We start from the raw sequence: 21,939 nt of genomic DNA on the forward strand, positions 1-21,939 counted from the left end.
TGTTTTCGTTTGTTCCCACCGAACCCCCGGGGTCAAACGCAACATATTTAAAAAATTTTAACCCTCGTGAAACTTTTTTTCCAACATTTTGGTCGACTTTTTCAACACTTTTATTTCTCGCTTTTCCTGATGTTTTTTTCACTTAAAAATAAAAAGTGTCACTATTTCCAAAGTTTTTGTCGATTTCTTTCTGGGCTTTTTGGCATTTTTGTTGTTTCCCTCCCCCCCCATGTTTTTGAATCGTTTTCCGACATTTTTGTCACTTTTTTATCTTTTTTTTTTTCAAATGCTATAAAATTGAATAAAACACCCAAATTTAATGAAAGTATTGAACTGATCATTTATTTTACTTGTTGAGAGTGTTGTAGGGAACCATCCAAGTTATTTATTTGGACAATTTGGTTGAAAGAAAACCCAAATTTCTGATATAGAAACTTTTTGAAAATTGGTCAAATTTGACCCGAGGACAACAGGAGGGTTAATTTAGTAAATGAGTAGATGAGGATTGCCTGAATGCAACGTTAAGAGTGATTCTGGAGAAAGATTGTTGCTCCACCTTTAAACAACGGAACAGCACAATGTTTTATGTTAATAAGCCTCTGAATGCCTCTACCATAGATGCATCATTTACTCTTAGTTACACATTGCAAGAGAAAACACAGACACAGAAAACAGGGACTGGTTTACTGATTAATAAACCAAAGGGGAGGAAACAATCATTTAAATTTCAATCTTTGCTTGGAATGAACACTTGCTTTGTCTAGACAGGACAAAGCACACTATCACTCATACTTAAATTTAAGAAAAAATAGGATCAAATTATAATGGTATTATAGAAGCTTAACGATTGTGTATCTCAGTGTAAAAACAGTTCATTCCATCGGCTTTGACTGTATTCCTGGTCATGCCACTGAAGTAAGCAAGGTTTCAGATGCTAGGTTTTGTTTTTCTGGCAGGGGATCCTCAGCATCCAGGTCTATTGTGGACATCAGAGCTGTTTTAAGTCTCTGAGGGTTAGAGAAGGCAATATTTTAGGAACGAACCTTTTAGAAAACTTTGTTCAAGCTTGTCTGGTCAGCTCAGGCACAAAGAAAAAAAGAAAAAACAGTTACTTATTCACAAGTATTAGCCATAGCCCCAGCTCTGCACATAACACTCTAATATCTCCTCCTACACTAGTGTTATGACAGTATGGATACCAACTATTTGATGGTGGTCATTAAATTTGGTACACATATTCATGTCCCCCTCAGGCTGAATTGTTGATATTTTGACGATCCCCTGACTCATCACCAGGGCCACATTTTTATTTGTTCAACTTTTGTTTGTGACCAAATATACTTTGTGTTTTGTGCTAACTAACAACATTGAGGGCTTGGAGCCAGTGTTGGGCAAATATGAGCATTATATCAAATGAAAGCTGTCAGTGAGATATTTTCAGTGCCAAAAGTGAAAGTGAAATTATGACCCAAACATATAGTGTGTGTGGTTTAACCCTAGGATGGTAGAGAACAACACGGTCTCACGGCAGTTGTGAAATTGTGACATTATTTTTAATCTAATGATTCATGTTCACGGCGACGTTCATCTCGTTTTTTTCGTGGTGGCCAGCATGAAATGGGAACCATCTATACGGAGGTTGGGTTTCGGAAAAGATTAAGGGGGAAAGGACCCGGGGAATGGGTGACAATAACGGGACGGTTAACGGGGAAACAAAACGGCCGCGGGGAGGATGCCTCACACGCCGGGAGAAGGCCGCGGGGGACGCGCAACAATAACGGGACGGTTAACAGGGAAACAAAACGCCACAAGCAAGACGCGATCCCTGGCTTCCAGGATGAAAGTCCTGAATTGTTTTACCCATCCACCAAGACAACCAACCTCCTTACGCAGATTTTCGGCATTTCATACTACTCGCTACCAAAGTTGTGCTGCGATCATGACATATGCTTCCCATTGAAATACATTAGTTTACATTTTCGTGCTGGCCACCACGAAAAAAACGAGAAAAACGTCCCCGTGAACACGGATCAATAGATTAAGTAACGTGACCATTTCACGAACTGCCATGAGACTGGGTTGTAGAGAAGCATCTGAAGAGAGATACACATGCTTCATCCATTTGTCTAAATGATGATTCTTGTACTCACCTGAAGAAGTGAGCCTTTGTTGCTATAGATCTCGTGAATGGCTCCCAGTGGGATCCACACTATGGAGACCAGTGAGACACCCCAGCCCACTACTTCAGCCCACCCTGGGTATGTGTACTTTTCATAGTGAGCGGGAGTGTACTGGACAATGCTGGAGATCAGTATACACTATGTAGGGAAAAGGATAGTCTTAAAAATATATTAATTAACCATCATTATTAACATTATTATACATATAATCATGTCTGAACCTCACCAGCACCAAAAGAGGACAAAGCAGCAGCCAACAGAGACGAAAGTAGATGTTTGGAGTTTTTCCTTGCATCTTCTTGACCATTAAGCAGATTCGTGGGACACCTGATGGAAAAAGACATAAGCTGATTAAACAATAGAGACTAAGAATACAGATACAGATTTCCTTATGTTGTGGATATGAAAGACGTTTAGAATTCAATTTAATAATAAACCAGCCACAGCACGCAAGTTTGAATTTATGGAAGTTATGTTACCAAAGATCCAGCAGACAGCGACAACTTCAAAGAAAGCCAGGAACACAAGGGAGACCACAGCGGTGTAGTGGTCCATCAGTTGAAACACATAGATTCCTCCCTGTGCAGGAAGGAGAAGCGAGAGAGAGGAAGAAGAAGGCCAAATTACAACACTGTCACTTATGCTACAACTGTTACCAAATGTAGGCTACCAAATATCGTCAGATATGTTTCTCTGAGAAGTAAAAGAGTTTTGCTGTACCTTGGTTACATGGGGAATTCCCAGAACAAAGCCAATGATGCACACAGCCAGGGCCAGCAGCTCTTCTCTCTTTAGGAAACGCAGAACTTGGGGGCCAAACTCATCTTTTATGAACGTTATAGCCACCTCAACTGTGGCAAACTGTGGCACACAGAAAACACATTTTTTTAACATAGTGGTCCCATTTACTCTGTAAAAAGTGGTTCCCTCTTGATTTGTCATGACTTTGAGACATCTTTGTTTGGGCAGCAATTATGAGGCTGTGCAAAGAGCTAGGTAACCATGACGACAGAGGTGCGCATGAAAGGAGTTAAAATGCATGTTGGTTGTTTACGTCAAATGTAAGCGGCCAACAGCAAAAGCTGGAAATGTAAACGGTGTATTATTCATATTAAATATGAGTGGTTTCAAATATGAATGTTTAGTATACAGATGAACAACAAATTATAACCATAACCAGGTCAACATTTTTATTTCTCCAATACTGTTTATGACCACATACCTGCAAATATATTTTATTTGGCTATTTTTAGGCAATGTGAACAAGGTTCCACACCAAACTAAGATGGTGAACATTACGCACTTAAGCATTGTCATTGTGAGCATGTTAGCATGCATAGCACCGCTGTGTGTGTGTGTGTGTGTGCATACGTACATGCTCACAGAGGCGTTAGCATGGCTGTAGACTCTTGTTATTTGGTCTGGTTGGATGGTGTGTTCTTTGTGTAAAGGGCAAAATGAGTGAAATATCAATCACGTAAAGTCAAATATACTAATACTATACTTGTACCAATATGTAGAAAAACTACAACATGAACTTCAGTGTATTCAGCTACATCAGAAATCAGCTCTTCAGATTTTGGAAAGGAGTACAATCATTTAATGTACCAGTACAAATATACAGGGGGGGTAAGGTCATAATCAATAATGCACATTTATACACTTATGCTAGTTAGAGGGAGACAGTCTGTTAGGGTTAGCAGCACTTTATTTACTTTAATCACTAATCATTTCCATGTCCATGACCAAAAGGTGGACACAGTTAGGTAACCAGTTACATTGAAATGTCAGCCTGAATGAGCACAGTTTTAAATGCTGGAATAAAACTTCTGTAATTGTTTTGACTACCTTGGTTGAGTTGAGTAATGAAAACATTTGCCCTATTTCCCCATAAGTGTGCCTTCCTCCTGATAAACTTTCAGTCGGGTCATTGTGATTATATAAGCGTTAGAGATGTTTACCTGGCTGTCCAGGCCCAGACACAGCAGCATAAAGAAGAACAGAGGGGCCCACAGCTGAAAGACGGGCATGGTGGAGAGGACTTCAGGGTACACAACAAACACCAAACCAGGACCTGAAACATGAAACAGTAAAGGTGTTGCTATAGATGTGCTGGTAGGAGATCCTTGTTAATGTACTTTTGGAGAGAGCCAGACTAGCTGTTACCACAAGTTTTCATGCTAAGCTAACCAGCTGCTGGCTTAGGCTAAATATTTACTGTACGAGCAATTTTTTCCAAAATGTCAACATATTCCTAAAAAACCAATTGCTACCGTACATCCAAAGAGGCTGTAGTTTAGTCTAGGGATCAATGAATTCATATTTGTTTTCTCAATTGCAGCTGTGGCATAGCTTAAACCCATGTATTGTTTTGTAGAAACAAAATGCCACCAGAGGTCACTATATATGGAGTTTAAATAAAGATTGTTTATAAAATCATATATGTTGCAAAGTGGTGATCATGACTTTTTGCTGAGGGAAATGAGAAAACTGAAGCCTGAAGCCAAATGTGTACCAGTTGGGCTGAACCTTTTCTAAACAGTTTCTCATCAGTGAAATAGTAAGTGGCTAACATAACCAACAATATTTTGTTTGTCTTCACAACCACTCATTTGTTCTGGTTGAACAGGCTACTGGGATGTTATCAGACCAGTTCATTTAGGCTTGGTGCCAGACATGAGGTGTTAAAGAACACCATGGGAACTATTTCATGAAAGGACAATGTGACGAGACCAAACTATATTTCGTCGAACTCAATGGTTAATAAAGAATGAATGATGGCATGAGTTGCAGCATGAGGAAGATTGAGTACAGATTAGTTGTATCCAGAGAATTTAGAACACTCTTTGCAACACAAAATATGTATTTAACGCCCTTATATATAGTCAGTTTAAACATTGTTGTGTGTGATTGCAAACTGCTAATCCTCCACCTGCAGTGTAGGTGAAATGATCACACTACAGTTCAGCGTTTAACACCATAATTCCCTCCAGGCTCGTCACAAAGCTCAAGGACCTGGGATTAAACATTTTACTGTGCCGTTGGATCCTTGACTTCCTGAAAGGCAGACCCAGTGACGGACTGGTAATCTGGCATTTGGGCAGATGTCAGAGGGGCCGCGGGCCCTCATGGGCCGTTTGGGCCGGCCGGCCAATCAGAGAGCCACATGATTGTCACAGCCATGCGGCCACTTAATTGTAAACAGCGGCCCATATAATTTCTTTCGGCCCCCTTTCAAAGCTTCAATAATAAAGACCTTTGGCCTAACAATAACCAAACCTGTCCAAATCCTTCACTCCTAGTATCAATGTAATCTGATCAGTATTTATACCAGATATGAGTCTCTCAATATCACAGTCATGGTTACCCTCTACAGTCATGAACTTTTACATTAGTCTGTATTGTTTTGTAGCAAAATTACTTATTCAGATCAGATGTTCAAAAATGTAAACATGCATGGTTTGAAATAAAATAAATCTACCTGCATTTCTTTTATTTGAATATTTGTTTGCAAAAGTTAAAATGAAGCAATGCCTTCTGGGAATTTCAAGACAGAATCAAGTAGACCGCATCTACGTCTTCATATATACTGTCTATGGTCTGCGTCAGCGTGGTTGTTGGAAGTTGGAAATTGGAAGTTGGAAGCTATGGTTGGAAGTTGGAAGCTATACTGTTAACAAAAAAATCAATCGAGGCATCAAGCGACACAAGGGGGGGTGGGGGCAGAGAAAAAGAAAGAGAAATATAAGAGAGCACTGTTGGCTGAAGTTGAAAAATGCTGCAAACTGACTGATTTGTTTTTAAAATCAAGTGCAGCTTCAGCTAGCATTAGCGCTAATACTGCTAGCATGTTAGCGACACATCTGAGCCAGCACACCAGGGAGAAAGACAGGACAGTGAGGAATATGAGGAAGAGGAAGAACAAAACGAGCAAGAGGAGGATAAAGAGGCAGACATGGATAACGAATCTATGGAACTAAGCAACATAAAACAACAAGCCTGCTGTGGGTCTGAATGTGGATTACCAGAAGCAACAGAGATGGACACCAATGCTGCAGGAGGGAGTGTAGCTACAGTAAGTTTGGCTACTTCAGAATATTATATTATTATGGAGCGGCTGGCTCTGATGATTTATTCATTTTTTTTATATACCGTATATGTCTATGTTTTGGTGTAGTTGTTTATAGCATGGGAGTTTACGTTCACCATCACTGGGGCTATCAAAAGTGCGTGTTCTTTCCGTGTGTCAAAAGTTCTGCGACCCCACAGCAGACATTTTGACTTGTCATAGTAGGAAAAGCCCAGCTGAAATTGATAACCTTAACAATGGCTCAATTCCATCAAGTGTCCCAGTAAGCTGTTTCAGTGAGTCAGTATGCACAATACCAGGGCCTCTCCTAAGTGGAATGCAGCCATCAGTAATGGTTTTGAATACACCTGTGCTTTTCCTACTATGACATGTCAACATGTCTGCCGTGAAAAAGGTCTATAGCGTGCCAGGTGGATAAGCCAGTTTGTGATTGGTTCCCGCAAATTTGTAACGGAAGCAGGATAGATAAACGTACAGTTTTCTAGCCTGAGCTGCAGGACAAAATCAAATCGGCGGCAGATCGGGCTGGGTTTACCCAGTCTAGGTATCCCCTCAAATACTGAGCAATTTCTACCCATCATTGAGAGCTTCCTAACCATAAACATCATTCCTGCAATCATTTGGCTGAACACACAATAGGCAGTGCCCTACCCTGCCTAAAAGATATTTACACCAGGGACTGCAAGAAAAAGGCTAGAAGAATAATTAAAGATCCAAACCACCTAGGTAACAGCCTTTTCTCCCTGTTAAGGTCAGGTAGAAGGTCCCGGATACACCAGACCAGCACTCAGAGACTCTAGAGCTTCTACCCTCAAGCCACTAGGATCCCTCCCTCCCCCCCACACACACATTCTGCTTTATGATGATGAATGAAGTTGAAGGAACTGATGGGATCACATTTCACTGGAATTGTACCCCGTAAGATTTCATGTGACAAATTTGATTTATTGATTGATTGATTGATTGATTGACTGATTGATTTAAATGTGTTGCTTTTCAAAATATGCAGGAGGAATACAGAAAATACAGTGACTGACCAATGAAAAAAACATGTTTTCAGGAAGGTAAGATCACAAGAAGGTAGTCGTCATTAGTCAACGACAGTGCCACTTGAGCTGAGAAAAAAAAAATAGCTTACAGGGATACAGTGTTTTGACCTCCTTAGAGGATCCTTAATTGACCCAGGGGCTGAAGACAAGTTTTCTCTGTTTTTAATAATGCATTACTTAACCGACAAAGCTCTTGCTCCAATGTTATTTGAGCATTTGCTTACCTAAGCCAAAACTCACTTTTGCCATTTAAGTAACCTCAAACCCTCTTGTCTCAACTTACTTGCTGATTCAGACATTTGGCATCTTTGGTTAAGTGATTTACATGTGTGGTGTAATCGGTAGCGATGCTGTAATGTTGTGTGGTGAGGAATCCGCTGACACTGTCACTCCACATGTCATTACAGTACGTACATACTTACACACACAAATACACAGGAAGGTTGTGTTCATGTTGCAGTTACATATGGCTATAATTCATAACAGCTACTTAAAGGGGTACTCTAGCGATTTAATAATGCTGTAAGAGTAAAATAAACAAGAGACAGGTTAAAAATCGAAGCAGAAAAGGCAGAGATGTCCTGACTTTTAGTCTCTAGCCTGGGTCAAGCTCCAACATTGCATTCTAAAATTCCCAAAATGCAACTTAATAACGTTTTTCATTAGACTTTCCTTCCCTCCTAAACGTCCACTTCTTACATTGTAATGCAGGCTTTAGTCTAATGACATCATCAGAGTATTTTTATGTTTTTTTTCCTTATAAAGCTTCTCCACAGCCACATAAGACATTATACAACAGGCTAAGTAGAGTAAACTGAACTTCATGTTTAAAATCAGTGGAGTGCTACTTTAAGAAATTGTAGACTACTAAATATTCCTGAGTGACCTGCACATTTAAAATATTCAAAGCAGATGGGCACCTGTTGAAATCTGAGAGAGAGAAAAAAAAGGCTCTAAGAGTTTGGGATCTATTTGTATCTCCATCTGTATTTCTGTAACACCCTGACATCACATCAAGTCTAATTAAAACAAAGTTTTGAGACTGTGGTGCGATGGTCTTTCCAGGCTTGATGCTTACCATCTGTAGCTATGTTGTCCACTGGGAGGTTATGTATATGAGCCATGTAGCCAATAGCTGAGAAGATCACAAAGCCAGCCAGGATACTAGTGAATGAGTTGGTAAATGATACAATTAAAGCATCCCTGGGAGAGGAGGACGAAATAAACAATGTTAGGACAGTTACAGTATCCAAGAAACTCAATGAAACAAAGGTACTAGATTATAAAGCAGCCATTTGATCATTAAGACAGCTGTTTTACATTTTTGTTGTACTGGATCAACAAGCTCTCACTATGTCAGAAATTATTGGTAAAAAGTAAAAAGTGGCTATAGCAGGTAAATAATGGTATGTTTTCTACATCCCTCAGAGGAGCCGAGGCCTCCATATACTATATTAAAACACCCATCTTGTTCCAAAGAAAACTAGTAATTCTTAATTTCCTCTCAAACTTTCTTCATTTCTCCCTGGTCCCTCCTATGCAGCTGGTATTAAGCTAAGCTTTCCCGATCATACAACTTTTCTTAAAATTTGTATTCTGTAGTCCTTTTCCTCTTTTGCTGTTTCTCTGCAAACTCTTCTTGTTGATAACCCCTGTCCCCCTGCCCCCATCACTTGCTTGCACGTGCCACCTGGTACAGATTGGCTGGAATAGTGTGGTTTGGCTCGAGATATTCATAGTCAAACACAGTACAATTTTCGGGTGCCCTGATAGCTCATAGCCCATTTATAGGGGTTTGCTCCTCGGCGCAGCGGGCCTGGGTTCGACTCCAACCTGCAGCCCTTTGCTGCATGTCATTCCCCCTCTCTCTCCCCTTTCACGTCTTCTGCTGTAAAAATAAAGGCTGAAAATGCCCCAAAAAAAAAAAAAAAAAAAAAAGACTGTACAATCTTCCACACCGAGAGTATAAATCTTTACCTAAGAATGTTGTTGTTGAACTTGTTATAACTAGCCATCGAAATCATGGAGCCAAATGCTATTCCAATGGAGTTAAACACCTGGGCAGCTGCATTAACCCAAACCTATAATGGAGATAAAGGAGAGCATGATGATTAACTAGTTTTTGAGGCCTTGGAAACCTATTTTCTCAATCAGCTATTAACTCTGAATGATGGGGTCTTCCAAGAACAAAACATGTTTTGAGTGTGTTTGAGCAGTGTTTTTTATAATGTGTGCGATTGCACATTTAGTAATGAATACATTGTAAAGGAATCACCAAATCAAGTAAAAAGGAAGTTTTAACCTGATTGCATGCGTCTGGTCGCAATGCATCTATTACAACATAATATTACACACATAGCTAATGTTAGAAAAATGAACTTTTAAATGTAAGTCTGTTATTTTTCAGTGTGCAGGATCACTGCTGTTTCCATTTACAGTACTAAACCTATGTTTAGAAAGTATCCGGTTTATTTTTTCTTGTGATATTAATAGGTCAAGAAAGACACAGCAGTAGCTACCAGACTATTCTGAGAGATTTGCAGCTCCTTCTTTTTAGGTTAGCTTTAGTCCTGAAATTTTCTTCTGGCAGCTCTGCCTAAAATCTTAAAAGCCAAATATTTCACCTGCGATCTAAGTTCATTGCTGCAATCATATGGCTGTAATGACCTCTTCCCCTCTCCCTCAATTTTAAGAAAATGAATGATATTTGCATTAAATTCCTCGCTCTCTGACAGTCAGACAAGTTACATATAAATTTGATACTGTATGAGATAATAATTAAACTAAAAGTTGGATTCAACTATCTGATGCCAATGTGTAACTAAAGTCTTAACAGAGACTCACCTTTACTTCAAACAGTTTGTCCCAGACAGGTGTCACAAAGTAGAGGATACCATTCTTGGCGCCAGGAAGCTGCACATTATTAATGAGCAGGGCAAACAGAATGAAGTACGGAAATATAGCGGTGAAATACACAACCTGTGAGACACAAACAGTGAGAAGCAGAAACTGATTAATGTGTGCGTTTGTTGTGTAGCTGGGGTTGCAACAGTTGAGCTACTGCCCCACCAGTGCAGAGGATTTGTGTTTTGGTTGCTCAAGTAAATATCACAAGGTTATCTTATCAAGTCAGGTCAAAACCTTCTCGTTGATAAATTACTGTACAGTTTATCACTTTATCTATTAGGATAGCCAATTTCAAAGCTCTTGTTATTTCTTGTTTTCCGTCCTGATTGTGAGTTGGCTGAGCAAAACAGGTTTGTTTTGCATCTGAAGCTTGTCTTTTGTGTTTTACATTATATGACGTCCGATCCTTTGAACTTTTGCTTTTATAAAATAAATTAATTTTGCATAAGTTTGATTATTTAAATGAATATGAAAAATATTCACCCCTAGTAATATTTGTAGATTTATAATGTAAGTTTTATTAATGAGACGATTTTCATCAAAAGTAGGAGATATCATAATGTAATTTATTAGTTTGTGATTTCCAAGGCACTGTATCTACTTCCTGAGCAAGCAACATAAGTATCCTATTTACAAAAGAAATAACACATTACGTAGGATATAGTGCATAAAACGTATATGGTACAAACACAGAGTTACAAACTTATTATTTTAGATGTCATTCTGAGAAAAAAATGACTTACAGACGATAGACTATAAACTATAAACAAAACATTAACTGTGACAAAATGTCAGGACAGAAGGTTTATAAACAATTAAAGTGCCCATATTATGAAAAAAAACACTTTTTCTGGGATTTGGGGTGTTATTTTGTGTCTCTGGTGCTTCTACACACGTACAAACTTGGGAAAAAAACAAACATCCATGCTGTTTTGAGTGAGATCTGGGTTTCTGAATGTCTTCTGCTTTCAGTCTCCAGGTGAGCTGTTCAAAATCTGCAGGGCTTTCTACATCAGCAGCCAAGACGAGGTGGCTAACTGTAGCATGCTAGCGCTAGCATGCTAGCGCTAGCATGCTAGCTCATTCTCAATGGCAAAACACTGCTACAACACACATTAGTTCACCGTAATCTACAAAAGAACTACTTACATGTCCCTGTTCTGCAGGTATTCCACGCAAAGTTGGAAGTGCGCCCTCGTTTAGAAGAAGTCTCCCGGCTAATCCTGCCTTGTATTAACTGAAATTGTAGTAACAAACAGCTAGCTGATGTGATCCTTACCTAGCTACTGTGCATGTGCGCCTCCCAACAAAGATGGGATAGAAGTGTGATGCCTCACTCTGTAGCTAAAACAGAGACCTGAACACACAGGGTGAAAAGAGGAGCTGCAGCAATGTGCAGTACAACAAAAATATAGTGTTTTTTGAAAATTAAACCAAGTAAACCTATTCTGGTACAACCTCAAAATATAATTATGAACCTGAAATGAGCATAATATGGGCACTTTAAAAAATTAGTCCGGAACAACATTAAGCATAATCCCCTATATGCATTAAAACATCTTCTGACCTTTCCAGTGGATTTGACTCCTTTAAATATGCATAAATACACGATGACCCAGGAAATAATGAGATAGCCAAAAAGTTCCCAGCGAACACCACCAACGTCTTCAATACCACTGGTTTTCTGCAGAAGTCTGTGACTGTAAAAAAAGGAAAAAGAAGCGAGTAAATACAAATAGCAAGTGATTCCCAATATTGTATCCTCAAAAGCTCCTGAAAATCTAAACTTTAAGAAAACTAAAACATAACCATATTATGAAAAAAATCACGTTTTCTGGGATTTGGGGTGTTATTTTGTGTCTCTGGTGCTTCCACACGCATACAAACTTGGAAAAAAAAACATCCATGCTGTTTTGAATGAGATACGGGTTTCTGAATGTCTTCTGCCTTCAGTCCCCACCAGTGCGGATGAATTGTGTTTTGGTTGCTCAAGAAAATATCACAAGGTTATCTTATCAAGTCAGGTCAAAACTTTCTTGTTGATAAATTACTGTACAGTTTATCACATAAAATTGTATTAAAAAAACATGCATGTTGCTAGGATACCCAATTTCAAAGCTCTTCTCATTTCTCATTTTCTGTCCTGATTCTGAGTTGGGTGAGCTGTTCAAAATCTGCCTAATCAAGACGGGTGGGTGGGTAAGGTTTGGTCAGATTTAATTCACAGACAACCGTACAACGTTCAACAAATGTTCATTAGGGGTGGGAATCACCAGAGGCCTCACGATACGATATCATCACAATACTTATGTCGCAATACGATATTATTGTGATTTTAAACATATTGCAATATTCTGCGATATATTGCAATTTATTACCTTTTTACGAACTTCAAATTTTTCCCAATTTCAAATTATGTCCCCAGAAGAAAACTTTGTCAACATCTGTTTTATCTAAATAGATACATTTCTCTGTTTGTTCATTTCACTTCAATTTTATTGCTGCAAAATGGGATTGTCAAGCAGACAAACTTACCAACACATATATAATAAAAGATCGATACTTGGCGTCTGTGTATCGATACAGTATTGCCATGGAAAATATTGCGATACTATGCTGTATCGATTTTTCCCCCACCCCTAATATTCATTCACATGTTGTTAAAACCTGATTGGTGTACGTTAGGGGTGGTACGGTTCATGAAAAAACATCCGAACCGTTCGGTCCGCTTGTCTCGGTTCGGAGCGTGTGTGTGCCGCACGGTTCGATACATGCGCAATGTAGCCTCGTGCCAGGTGCCCTTATGTGACCTCAGACAGTGTGTTTCCCTTTCACGCGAAAGAAGAGGTGTGAAGAAGTTACCAACAAAACGTACAGCGAAAGACCGTGCAAAACATTTCAGGCCGTCCTGCCAACCTGTATACATTTTAACATCAATGTACTGTAACGTTTTTTCACTCTAAAGTCACTGAAGCTGCTGCTGTTTAAATCCTGTCGGGTCTCTGCAGCGGGCGGGGCTGCTCAGTTCTCCCCGCAACTGACGCGCGCACACACACAAACACACACACACACGGTGGATGCCGGAAAAAACGGAGATGAGACGTACAGGAGGACCTGACAGCTATGCTCATTATTGTAAGTGCAATGATAAGTTAAAGTCCAATAAGTACTTTATCAAACCGTATGAATGTGTGTCCCAGCCCAGGCCAGGATAGGAAATGACCTAACAATGTAAACTGTTTTTATGTTTAACGTATTCTGACTTATTCAAAAGACGGAGCTTTAAGAGTTCCTGAAGTTGGCAGTTTGATAAATGAAAGTTATTTCAATTGATATTCTGTAATAATCTTCATGTGCTAAAAAGGCACATAAGCTCCTGTAGATGGCAATACACATTCTCCATTTTTTGCCAAATAAATGAAAAGCTTATTGAAATCATCAATGTCTTCCCTCTTATCAAAATCTCACCTAGCTTTCCTCAGAGATGGTCCCAATAATGTGCTTAAAGTCAAGTCAAATTCAGTTTGTGCATGATTACATGATATAACAATATAATTATGTAATACTGCATCCTACATTGTGGATAATTAAGCTATATATCATATGCTCAAGTATATTTCTGGAGTGTTAAAGATTAAAAGAAAAAATAACAAGAACCGTACAGAACCGAAAACCGTGACCCTAAAACCGTGATACGAACCGAACCGTGGGTTTTGTGAACCGTACCACCCCTAGTGTACGTACTTTATGTGTAAAGTATATGACATTGCTTTTTTTTCAGACAAAAACAAATACAGAAATCTGTCATGTAAGATAACCAAAACAGACAGAAAAGTGTGTTAATGTTAGACCCACATCGCTTCATAGTAAGAAGATAATTAATTTTTAGGGCCTTTAAGAAAAACACCACAGGATTTTAATGAGGGCTGCTTCCTCCGATAAATATATCAACATAACAAAAACAGCAGTAGTGCCCTGAAAAGTGTAAATATATAGATAGAGTAAATGTCTGCAGTTAATAATGCAGTGAACTATTCTTACTCAAAGAACTGTTGGCTGGCAGACTGCAGGTGGGTAGTGTTGCCGGGGAAACCACTGGAACAGTTTCCGACAGCATTCCAGGTGTTGTTGCAGGAATTCCAGGGGAGGGTCGCTCCGAATGAGTTGACGAAATAGAAAAGTGCCCAGCTTATGAGCACATTGTAGTACGTGGAGAACACGAAAGAGATAACAACTGTGGCCAGACCAACACCTGCAGAGTGACACGTAGGGAGGGAGGACACAAAGTGAGAGACGAGTCCGCAGAAAATATGCCATCTTTGGGGAAGAAGTTGTACACTTTACTTCTTAAAACTGTCATCTTTTACTCCATATTCTCCAGTGAAGTGAAAATTATTTGGGCCCTGGATTAAAGTTATGGGTACAGCCTACATCTCACATGAAGATAGACAACAGAGAAGAGCCAATATCAGGGGTTAATCTCTGGTCAGTGGAGGCCAAAAGGAAGTCAAGCAAACTCGGCCACAAATAAAAGGCATTCCTGGAGCCATGGATTAGAAATTCCATGGCTCCTCACCAAATGGGTGGGATCAAAGTCCTCCCACAGATGTAAACTATTCAGTCTTTTAACACCTGTGGTTCTTAGCTGTGCATCAGATTTCAGTTTGGGGTGTGTGTACCATAGGTGTGTTTGTATTTGTTCACCTGTCTCCTCAAATTATTCCAAACAAAGACTCAGCTAAAGAGCGTGGCTTCTACAGGTAGAGTTTCATTATTTTGCTTAACAACATGTCAGTAGGGTGTGGACAGGGATAGCTAACTCTGAACCATTTTAAATACAGAAAAGCCACCAATGAAATATCCTCTATATGACATTTTTAGTTTGTGTCTTCCATAAACTGTAATTTCTAGACAAAACTACTTTTTGTACTATCCGACACAAACAAAAACATTAGTTTTATATTCTGATATCACTTATTTCAATAGTTTAACATTTGGGGAAATATTCTTTTTCACTGACTTGCTGAGAGTTACATGAGTAGCATCGATCTTCTCATCTACAGTAGCTCTCAGCAAGAAAGCAAATCAGCACATTTTCAAGAATGTCAAAAAAATGTTTTTTCTAAATTACTATTCTTGATCTTTTGCATCGTGTTATCATTGCCGCCTTTGTTTATCTTTGTCATTTGAGAATAACACTAACGGCAACACTGTCTTTGAAGGAAATGGCTCTCTGTTTTTTAGCAGTATATAAAAACTTAGCCTCCAGAAAACATATTTTCTACTCGCTGTAGACTGGAATGCCATGCTCCACTGGATCCAGTGTGACTATCTGAAAAAATGGAAGGAGAGGCAGTTGAAAAACAGTTCTGTGTCATCATAACAAGAACCAAAGGAAACCCCCTCTGAGCTCTAGGATCAGCTAGAACCACTTTGTAAGCGCTCCTTTCTTTGTCATTGGCTGTTTGCCTCTTTTACTCTACACATCTAGCTTACATGGCTGACTGCTCCACTGGTACATCAGACACAGTGGTGAAGTCATTTCAAACTGCAAAAACACATCAGTCTGCTGGACTCAAAAACAAGGCAGTTAAAGCTATCTTCTCCTGTTTCCTCTTTATAAGTGTATTACCATGTCATGCCTCACCTGTCCCCTAGATGACAATAAACAAAGCAGTGGCAGACAATGTAACCAATTAAAATCATACACGTATATGCTGTGATTAAGCATACTGCAGTAAATTAGACTTGTGTTGATTTGTGATAGATATTTGTGGGCATCACGGATCACAGATATATCACAGCAAACTGCACAGTTTGTTGCACACGGAAATCATTCAAAAGAACATACAGAAAAAACTACCTGCTTTTGGCCCTTGTTTAGCACAGAGCATTAACCAGGAAGAAATGAGCGATAAATCAAGTGAAGGACCCATACGTTTTGACCGGGTAGATTATCTCTGTCTTTAAAGAGATAAGAAAACTATGGAGAAACATTTCAAGTTAGAACAAGACACACAGCATTTTCAACTCAATCAAAGTGTGGATTGTTGATGGCTGGGCCCTTGTTTATCTGCCGGGTGACTGCCAGTGCTTTCTGGGTCCACACATTTCACTTCATTCATCATGTTTGATTTAGAATTTTGCAAATACCTCCTGGCGTGTATGATTTTAAGCACTGCTTTTAAAACAAACTACCCATTATACTGATTCACATGATTTGCCTGATGTTTACAATTTGTTTTAAGAACTGATGTAGACTTAAATGACCCATCATTCAGCTCAATCACATTTCAGGATATTCAGTTGATGATTCAGTTGAGTAAATAATTTCTTTCTTACTGATATACGTTTAAATGTTACAAGATAAAGATGTCAAAAAAATACAGTAGTGATTGAAATGTTCACTTGACAAGTTCCCATCCATCAACATGTGAAAACAGTCCTTTATCAGACAGAAAATGACATATTTTATTTAAAAAAGAAAATTGTAAGCACTCCAACAATGTTGCACAGTCCTTTAAAGTGATCATTTAAATAATAGAAAATGTTAAAATGTTTAGTCTGGATATGGATGCAGATCTGCTTTGAATATACAGACACAGATAAACTTGGGGTGCCAGATACTTTCATTTAATTAAGTGTAGTGGGTAATGAGAAATTTGTGAAATTTGACACTTATTTAATGACCTATCTCGCAATATTAAGAAATGAAGAACTCATTTTAAAAACATTGTCATTGATACATAGCCTAAGTTTCAAAATATCCAAATATCAGTGAAATCTGTTTTTTGTTCTTGAGTTATCCCAGTGTTTCCCACACATAGACTAATTTGTGGCGGTGCGCCATACAATCAACACTGGCCGCCACATATTATATATATATTCTTTTTTTTTTCTTTTTTTTTGTAACGCTATTTAAAACACGCAGCATATTCGTTCAGCTGCATTTCCTTTCCCTGCTCTCCTCCGTCTCTCTGTCAGTCACGCGTCTCTCTGACATAGGCTACACACACACACACACACACAGCCCCTGCCCTCCGTGCACACATCGTCTGTCTCCATCAAAACGAGAGAAGACGGCTGGCGAAATTCACAAGTTCACGAAAGGTTGGTATCTCGTGAACACCTTTACACAATCACACATTAAAAAGTGCTATAAAAATATTTTATATTGTGAATACAAAGTTGTCAGTGTGTTAATGTTGGAGTCCAGACCCAACTCTTAGCAAACAAGCGATTGTGCCTGCTTTAGAAAGTTAACTAGTCGCAAGTAAATATAACTATAAACTTAACTTTAACTATAAACTTAACTTTAACTATAAAATCGCAATAAACTTATTATAAATAATGTTATGTCATTTTCCGTGACTGAAAAAGTGTTGAGGATGAGGACCAGCCTGAACCGGAGGTATCAGTCTGAAACAGAGCTGAACAGTCCGACCAGTGGAATTAGTCTGACACGGGGCGACCCCCACGCCACAAATTGCTTTCTAATCTGTGGGAAACACTGTATCCAAACAAACAGAAACACAATCAGGACCAAAAACATGACGTCATTGGCAGACCTAAAATAACACAGTCACCTATAAGTATAATATAATTTGCTGTATTTTATGCACAACAACTTTAAACTCTTCTCAACTGAAGGGCTTTATACATGAAGACAAGGAGAACATTAGCAGATCAGAGGATTTTCCTGTTTGGTGGGGCACACTAGTTATAAGGAGGTTATGTTTTCGGCTCTGTTTGTCTGTTGGTTTCTTTATTTGATCGTTTGTCAGAAGGATTCGGAAAAACTACTGGCCCAATTTTTAATGAAACTTGGTGGAGGAACCTATTACATTTTGGAGCAGATCTGAATCACAGAGCAGATACACAATATATGTTTCACATGTTTCATGTGTCAGAATAATATAATATACAAAATATAATATTTTCACTTGTTGGAATTATTAAATACATGGAAATGTGTCCACCTCTAAGGAAATAATCTGGATTAGTCGATAGGACTATTCTGTTTATACAGTTTATAAATCTGAGGGCTTGTCCTCTACATGAAAAATCTAGTTCAAAAGCGTGGAGCTCTTTGTGTACATACTGTACTGATCAACTGGGATTTCTGGGACTGATGGTTAATTATTCACTTTTGTGGGAGGTAATTTGGTCAACAATAGATTAAAGAAACACCTTTATGGTAAAATAAATAAATTACTGTTCTTTTTTTTTTTATATATAATTACAGTTACCACTCTCAAAAATGTAGATACGTGAACTCTAATTCCCAGACATACAGTATGTTTATAAGGTCTGGGCATGTGCCAGACTTTGCATACATACTTTCAAAGCAACAACAGCAAAATCATTGTCTCTTTGCAAAATGTGAAAATGATCATCAGATGTTCATCCCGTCACATGAGAGGAGCCTCTGGTCTGGAGAGTCACTCACCTTTCAACAAGGGACAGATTTTAGCGAGAGCATGCACTGGCCCTAGACGAGTGTACTGCCCAATAGCAAACTCCATGAAGAGCAGAGGCATGCCACACAGGAGCACCATGGTGAGATAAGGGATCATGAAGGCACCTGAATCAGAAGAACAGAAAAGAACAGTGGGTGGCTGATTATACTGCTATCTCCTGATTATATATAATGGTGCCTTGTGAGATATGGTAACCGCTGTGTCATTGTTTAGATAAAGCATACTTACTGTATAACAGGTTTCTAATGACTTTATTGATGGTTAAAAATGATTCATAAAAAATCTGTTTATGCTTAACACATTTCTCTTAATAGATGTATGTATTTAATAATGAAAAACGCATCCTGCCTGTCCATTACTTTTATTCACAACTGCAGGCTTATTGGTCAACACCCACACCTTAAAATAGACCACAAAGGGTTAGGTTGTTTAACAACAGCTGCATACATGCTGTGCTGAATTGTGCTGAGTCATGGTTACAACACAGACGATGTTGTTACATGACTGAGAGACAAAATTCAGTTGCATAATGTTTCTACAGAATGATTGTTAATTAACATACAGTTACCAAAATTCTAACATCCCAACTGTCAGAGTGTGTTTGTCATTTTTATCCATCAGCTGACGTAAAATGTAGCAATTACAGTTTTAAATGGTGGATCCATTTCATATCTTTCCTTTACTTTCCCACAGTCCAAAGACACGCATGTGAACAGAAGGTGTTAATGTCTCCATCTGTATGTGTTAGCTCTATGACAGACTTGAAAACCTTAGGCTAGTGGGAAGGCATTGGAAATTTAGATCATTTACTTAAGACAAAAATAAAAACAGCACACTATAAAGTAATACTCCATTACAAGTAAAAAATCCTGCATTGAAAATATCACTTGTAAATATATGTGAAACTCAAAAGTATTACAGTATCACAAAATGTACCTTAAGTTTTAAAAGCTCATGTTTAATAAATCTTTGTTTTTAACCACACTAGCAGTACAGCTCTGAAGATGGCATTGTTGATCGGCCTGTTGCAGTAGTAGAAGAAGTACTCAGATCTTTACTAAATTAAAAGTGCCAATGCCACAGTGTGGACATACTCTGTTACAAGTAAGTAAAAGTCCACAAGTCACATTTTTACTTTAAGTATATTTTGATGCTCATACTTTAGTAATTTCATTTAAGTATCAAATGTAAATAATACTCATTTTGTGGTATGTCCCATATCTGAATTTAAGCTTATTGTACTCTTTTGTTTGTAGTACTGTATTTCCTCAATGCATCGATTTTCACAGAGGAACCACCTGCCCACTCTCACACCATATTTGGGTTCAATCAGAGCTTGCATTATGAAATTACTTGAGTGCAGGTGTATCATCTCCCATTCGGCCTGGCTTTAGTGTGCACTTCTTTTCACTTCATGGGTTGTGTCACACTATCTGGGGTATAGAGGTATCTCAAAAACTAAAGCACTTTTAAAAGTGATCATTATTTTCATGAATTACTGTAGTTTTATACACCGAGAGGCCATTTTATTAGGTACACCTGTTTAATTAACATCAATACAAACAGCTCAGTCATAGATTCTACCTTTTATAAAATGTGTAGTATTTTTGGTGACATTGTCAGAAATGTGTAAATTAATCTAGCCTATAAGTTTATTAATGAGGTCATAGTTAAAAGTAGTGATGTACTGGACTACATTATATTGAAAGTTTTGCCCCCCACATTTACATACACGAGGAGGGGAGGCAGAATATTAGAAACACCTCTGAATTTTGGTGGTTATACAACAGCAACACTCTCAAGCAGCCTATGCAAAACAGAAGGCTATTTCACTGTATATACATTTGTATATCATTTGTATCAAGTCCATCCCTGCTCAGGTTATCTTGCAGGCCAGGGTTATTACAGCCAACTTCCTTGATCTCGGTCTTACCTCCACCGCTGCTGTAGCACAGGTAGGGGAACCTCCAGATATTGCCCAGTCCCACCGCGTACCCCACCGATGCCAAGATGAACTCAAGCCGCCCACTCCATGTGGGTCTCGGAGTCTCTGCATCCACAGTCTTCTTCTCGGATATCGCGTTGAGGTCTAAGGGTCTCAAAGCATAATCTTTCTCATCAGAGGGTATTTTTAAATTTTCGGCACTGACCTCCATTGTGGCTTAGCGATGATTAAGCAAAGGTTTTAGTTCTAACGGTTTTTGTTATCACAATTGACAGTCCTGCGCTACACTGTAGTCTATCATACATCCGAAAAATAACAAATCACGTTAAAGTTAGACCGAACCAATGCATCGATTACGTTTAATGAGCCCTGACGAGTAAATTATCCCCAAGTAAAAACTCTCTGTGGTGGTCTAATATTACTCAGACCCACAATGAACTTCCTGAACGTCTGGTTACTTAATAATGATTAGCGATTATATGAAAGCCTATTATATGCGCCTTTAAAGGCAGTAAGGATAGCTACAACACAATGACCGGTAACACGCACGTGCACTGCGTTTGTTCTCCATTTAGCCAACTCAGTCTTGTGTAATGTAACCTAAGTGCAGAAATCCGTTTCCATCCTTGCTGCTCTGGCTGCTGTCAATCGAGTAAAGGCACACCTCTTTTCAAAATAAAAGCCTTGTTGCTTAAAGCCTCGTATTCAGTTGGCTAGTGGACAGATGTGTCACAAGAATGAACTTGAAAATGTCGCATGTTTGCGTTGGAGACAACAAATATGTTAATTCTGGCCATAATGTAGCACTTTTCACAGTGGTGAGGTAGTGATTGTTTTGGTTAGGTTAGCACCATCAACCCTTGAACCACAGCACTCTGTGTGTGGAGTTGGCATGTTCATATATAACTTTATAATCCTGACTTTGTTCTCAGAATATTGGTATTTTTCTTATTTTCAGAATTCTAAGATGTATTTATTCTCAATATTCTGACTTAAAAGCTCAGAGCTCAAATACATTTTTCACACGTGGCCCTAATCCTCTTCCGTATCAGTCTACGGTACATATAGACTCTGTGTACAATGGTTTTCGCATAAGACTTCTACAGTACACCCGGAATGTGCAAACGTCAAGCCTGAATTACAAAGTGGTCAAAACGACAAACTGCACAGGGGACCCAGGCCCCCAGGGGTCCCTAAAGCCTCATGTTCACTGTGTTTTAATTGGTTGTACTATGTAATTTGATGAATTGCAAAATTATTTTGCCCTCTGTCAAAATGTAGTTTAGGA

General features: G+C 38.7%; 1 protein-coding gene across 4 annotated transcripts; it reads right to left on the reverse strand.

The window, feature by feature from the left end:
* Nucleotides 1-401: 401 nt before the first annotated feature.
* Nucleotides 402-21,307, reverse strand: si:ch211-225b11.1 (uncharacterized protein LOC561694 homolog). Of its 4 annotated transcripts, XM_039802724.1 has the most exons (14): nt 21,201-21,303; nt 20,640-20,795; nt 18,676-18,810; nt 14,268-14,478; nt 11,794-11,926; nt 10,164-10,298; nt 9,297-9,400; nt 8,398-8,522; nt 4,142-4,254; nt 2,901-3,041; nt 2,660-2,759; nt 2,407-2,507; nt 2,151-2,318; nt 402-1,007 (listed from the first exon to the last, which is right to left on the reverse strand). In XM_039802724.1, the coding sequence occupies exons 1-14, from the start codon at nt 21,220-21,222 to the stop codon at nt 903-905; spliced, it is 1,749 nt and encodes a 582-aa protein (XP_039658658.1). In that variant the 5' UTR covers nt 21,223-21,303; the 3' UTR covers nt 402-902. The 4 variants fall into 4 exon arrangements, with proteins under 4 accessions (XP_039658658.1, XP_039658659.1, XP_039658657.1 ...); XM_039802725.1 differs by having other exon boundaries at nt 10,164-10,232; nt 20,640-21,307; XM_039802723.1 differs by having other exon boundaries at nt 20,640-21,306.
* Nucleotides 21,308-21,939: the final 632 nt, after the last annotated feature.

The sequence above is a fragment of the Perca fluviatilis genome, chromosome 6 (assembly GCF_010015445.1).
Source record: "Perca fluviatilis chromosome 6, GENO_Pfluv_1.0, whole genome shotgun sequence".
Lineage (NCBI taxonomy): Eukaryota > Metazoa > Chordata > Actinopteri > Perciformes > Percidae > Perca > Perca fluviatilis.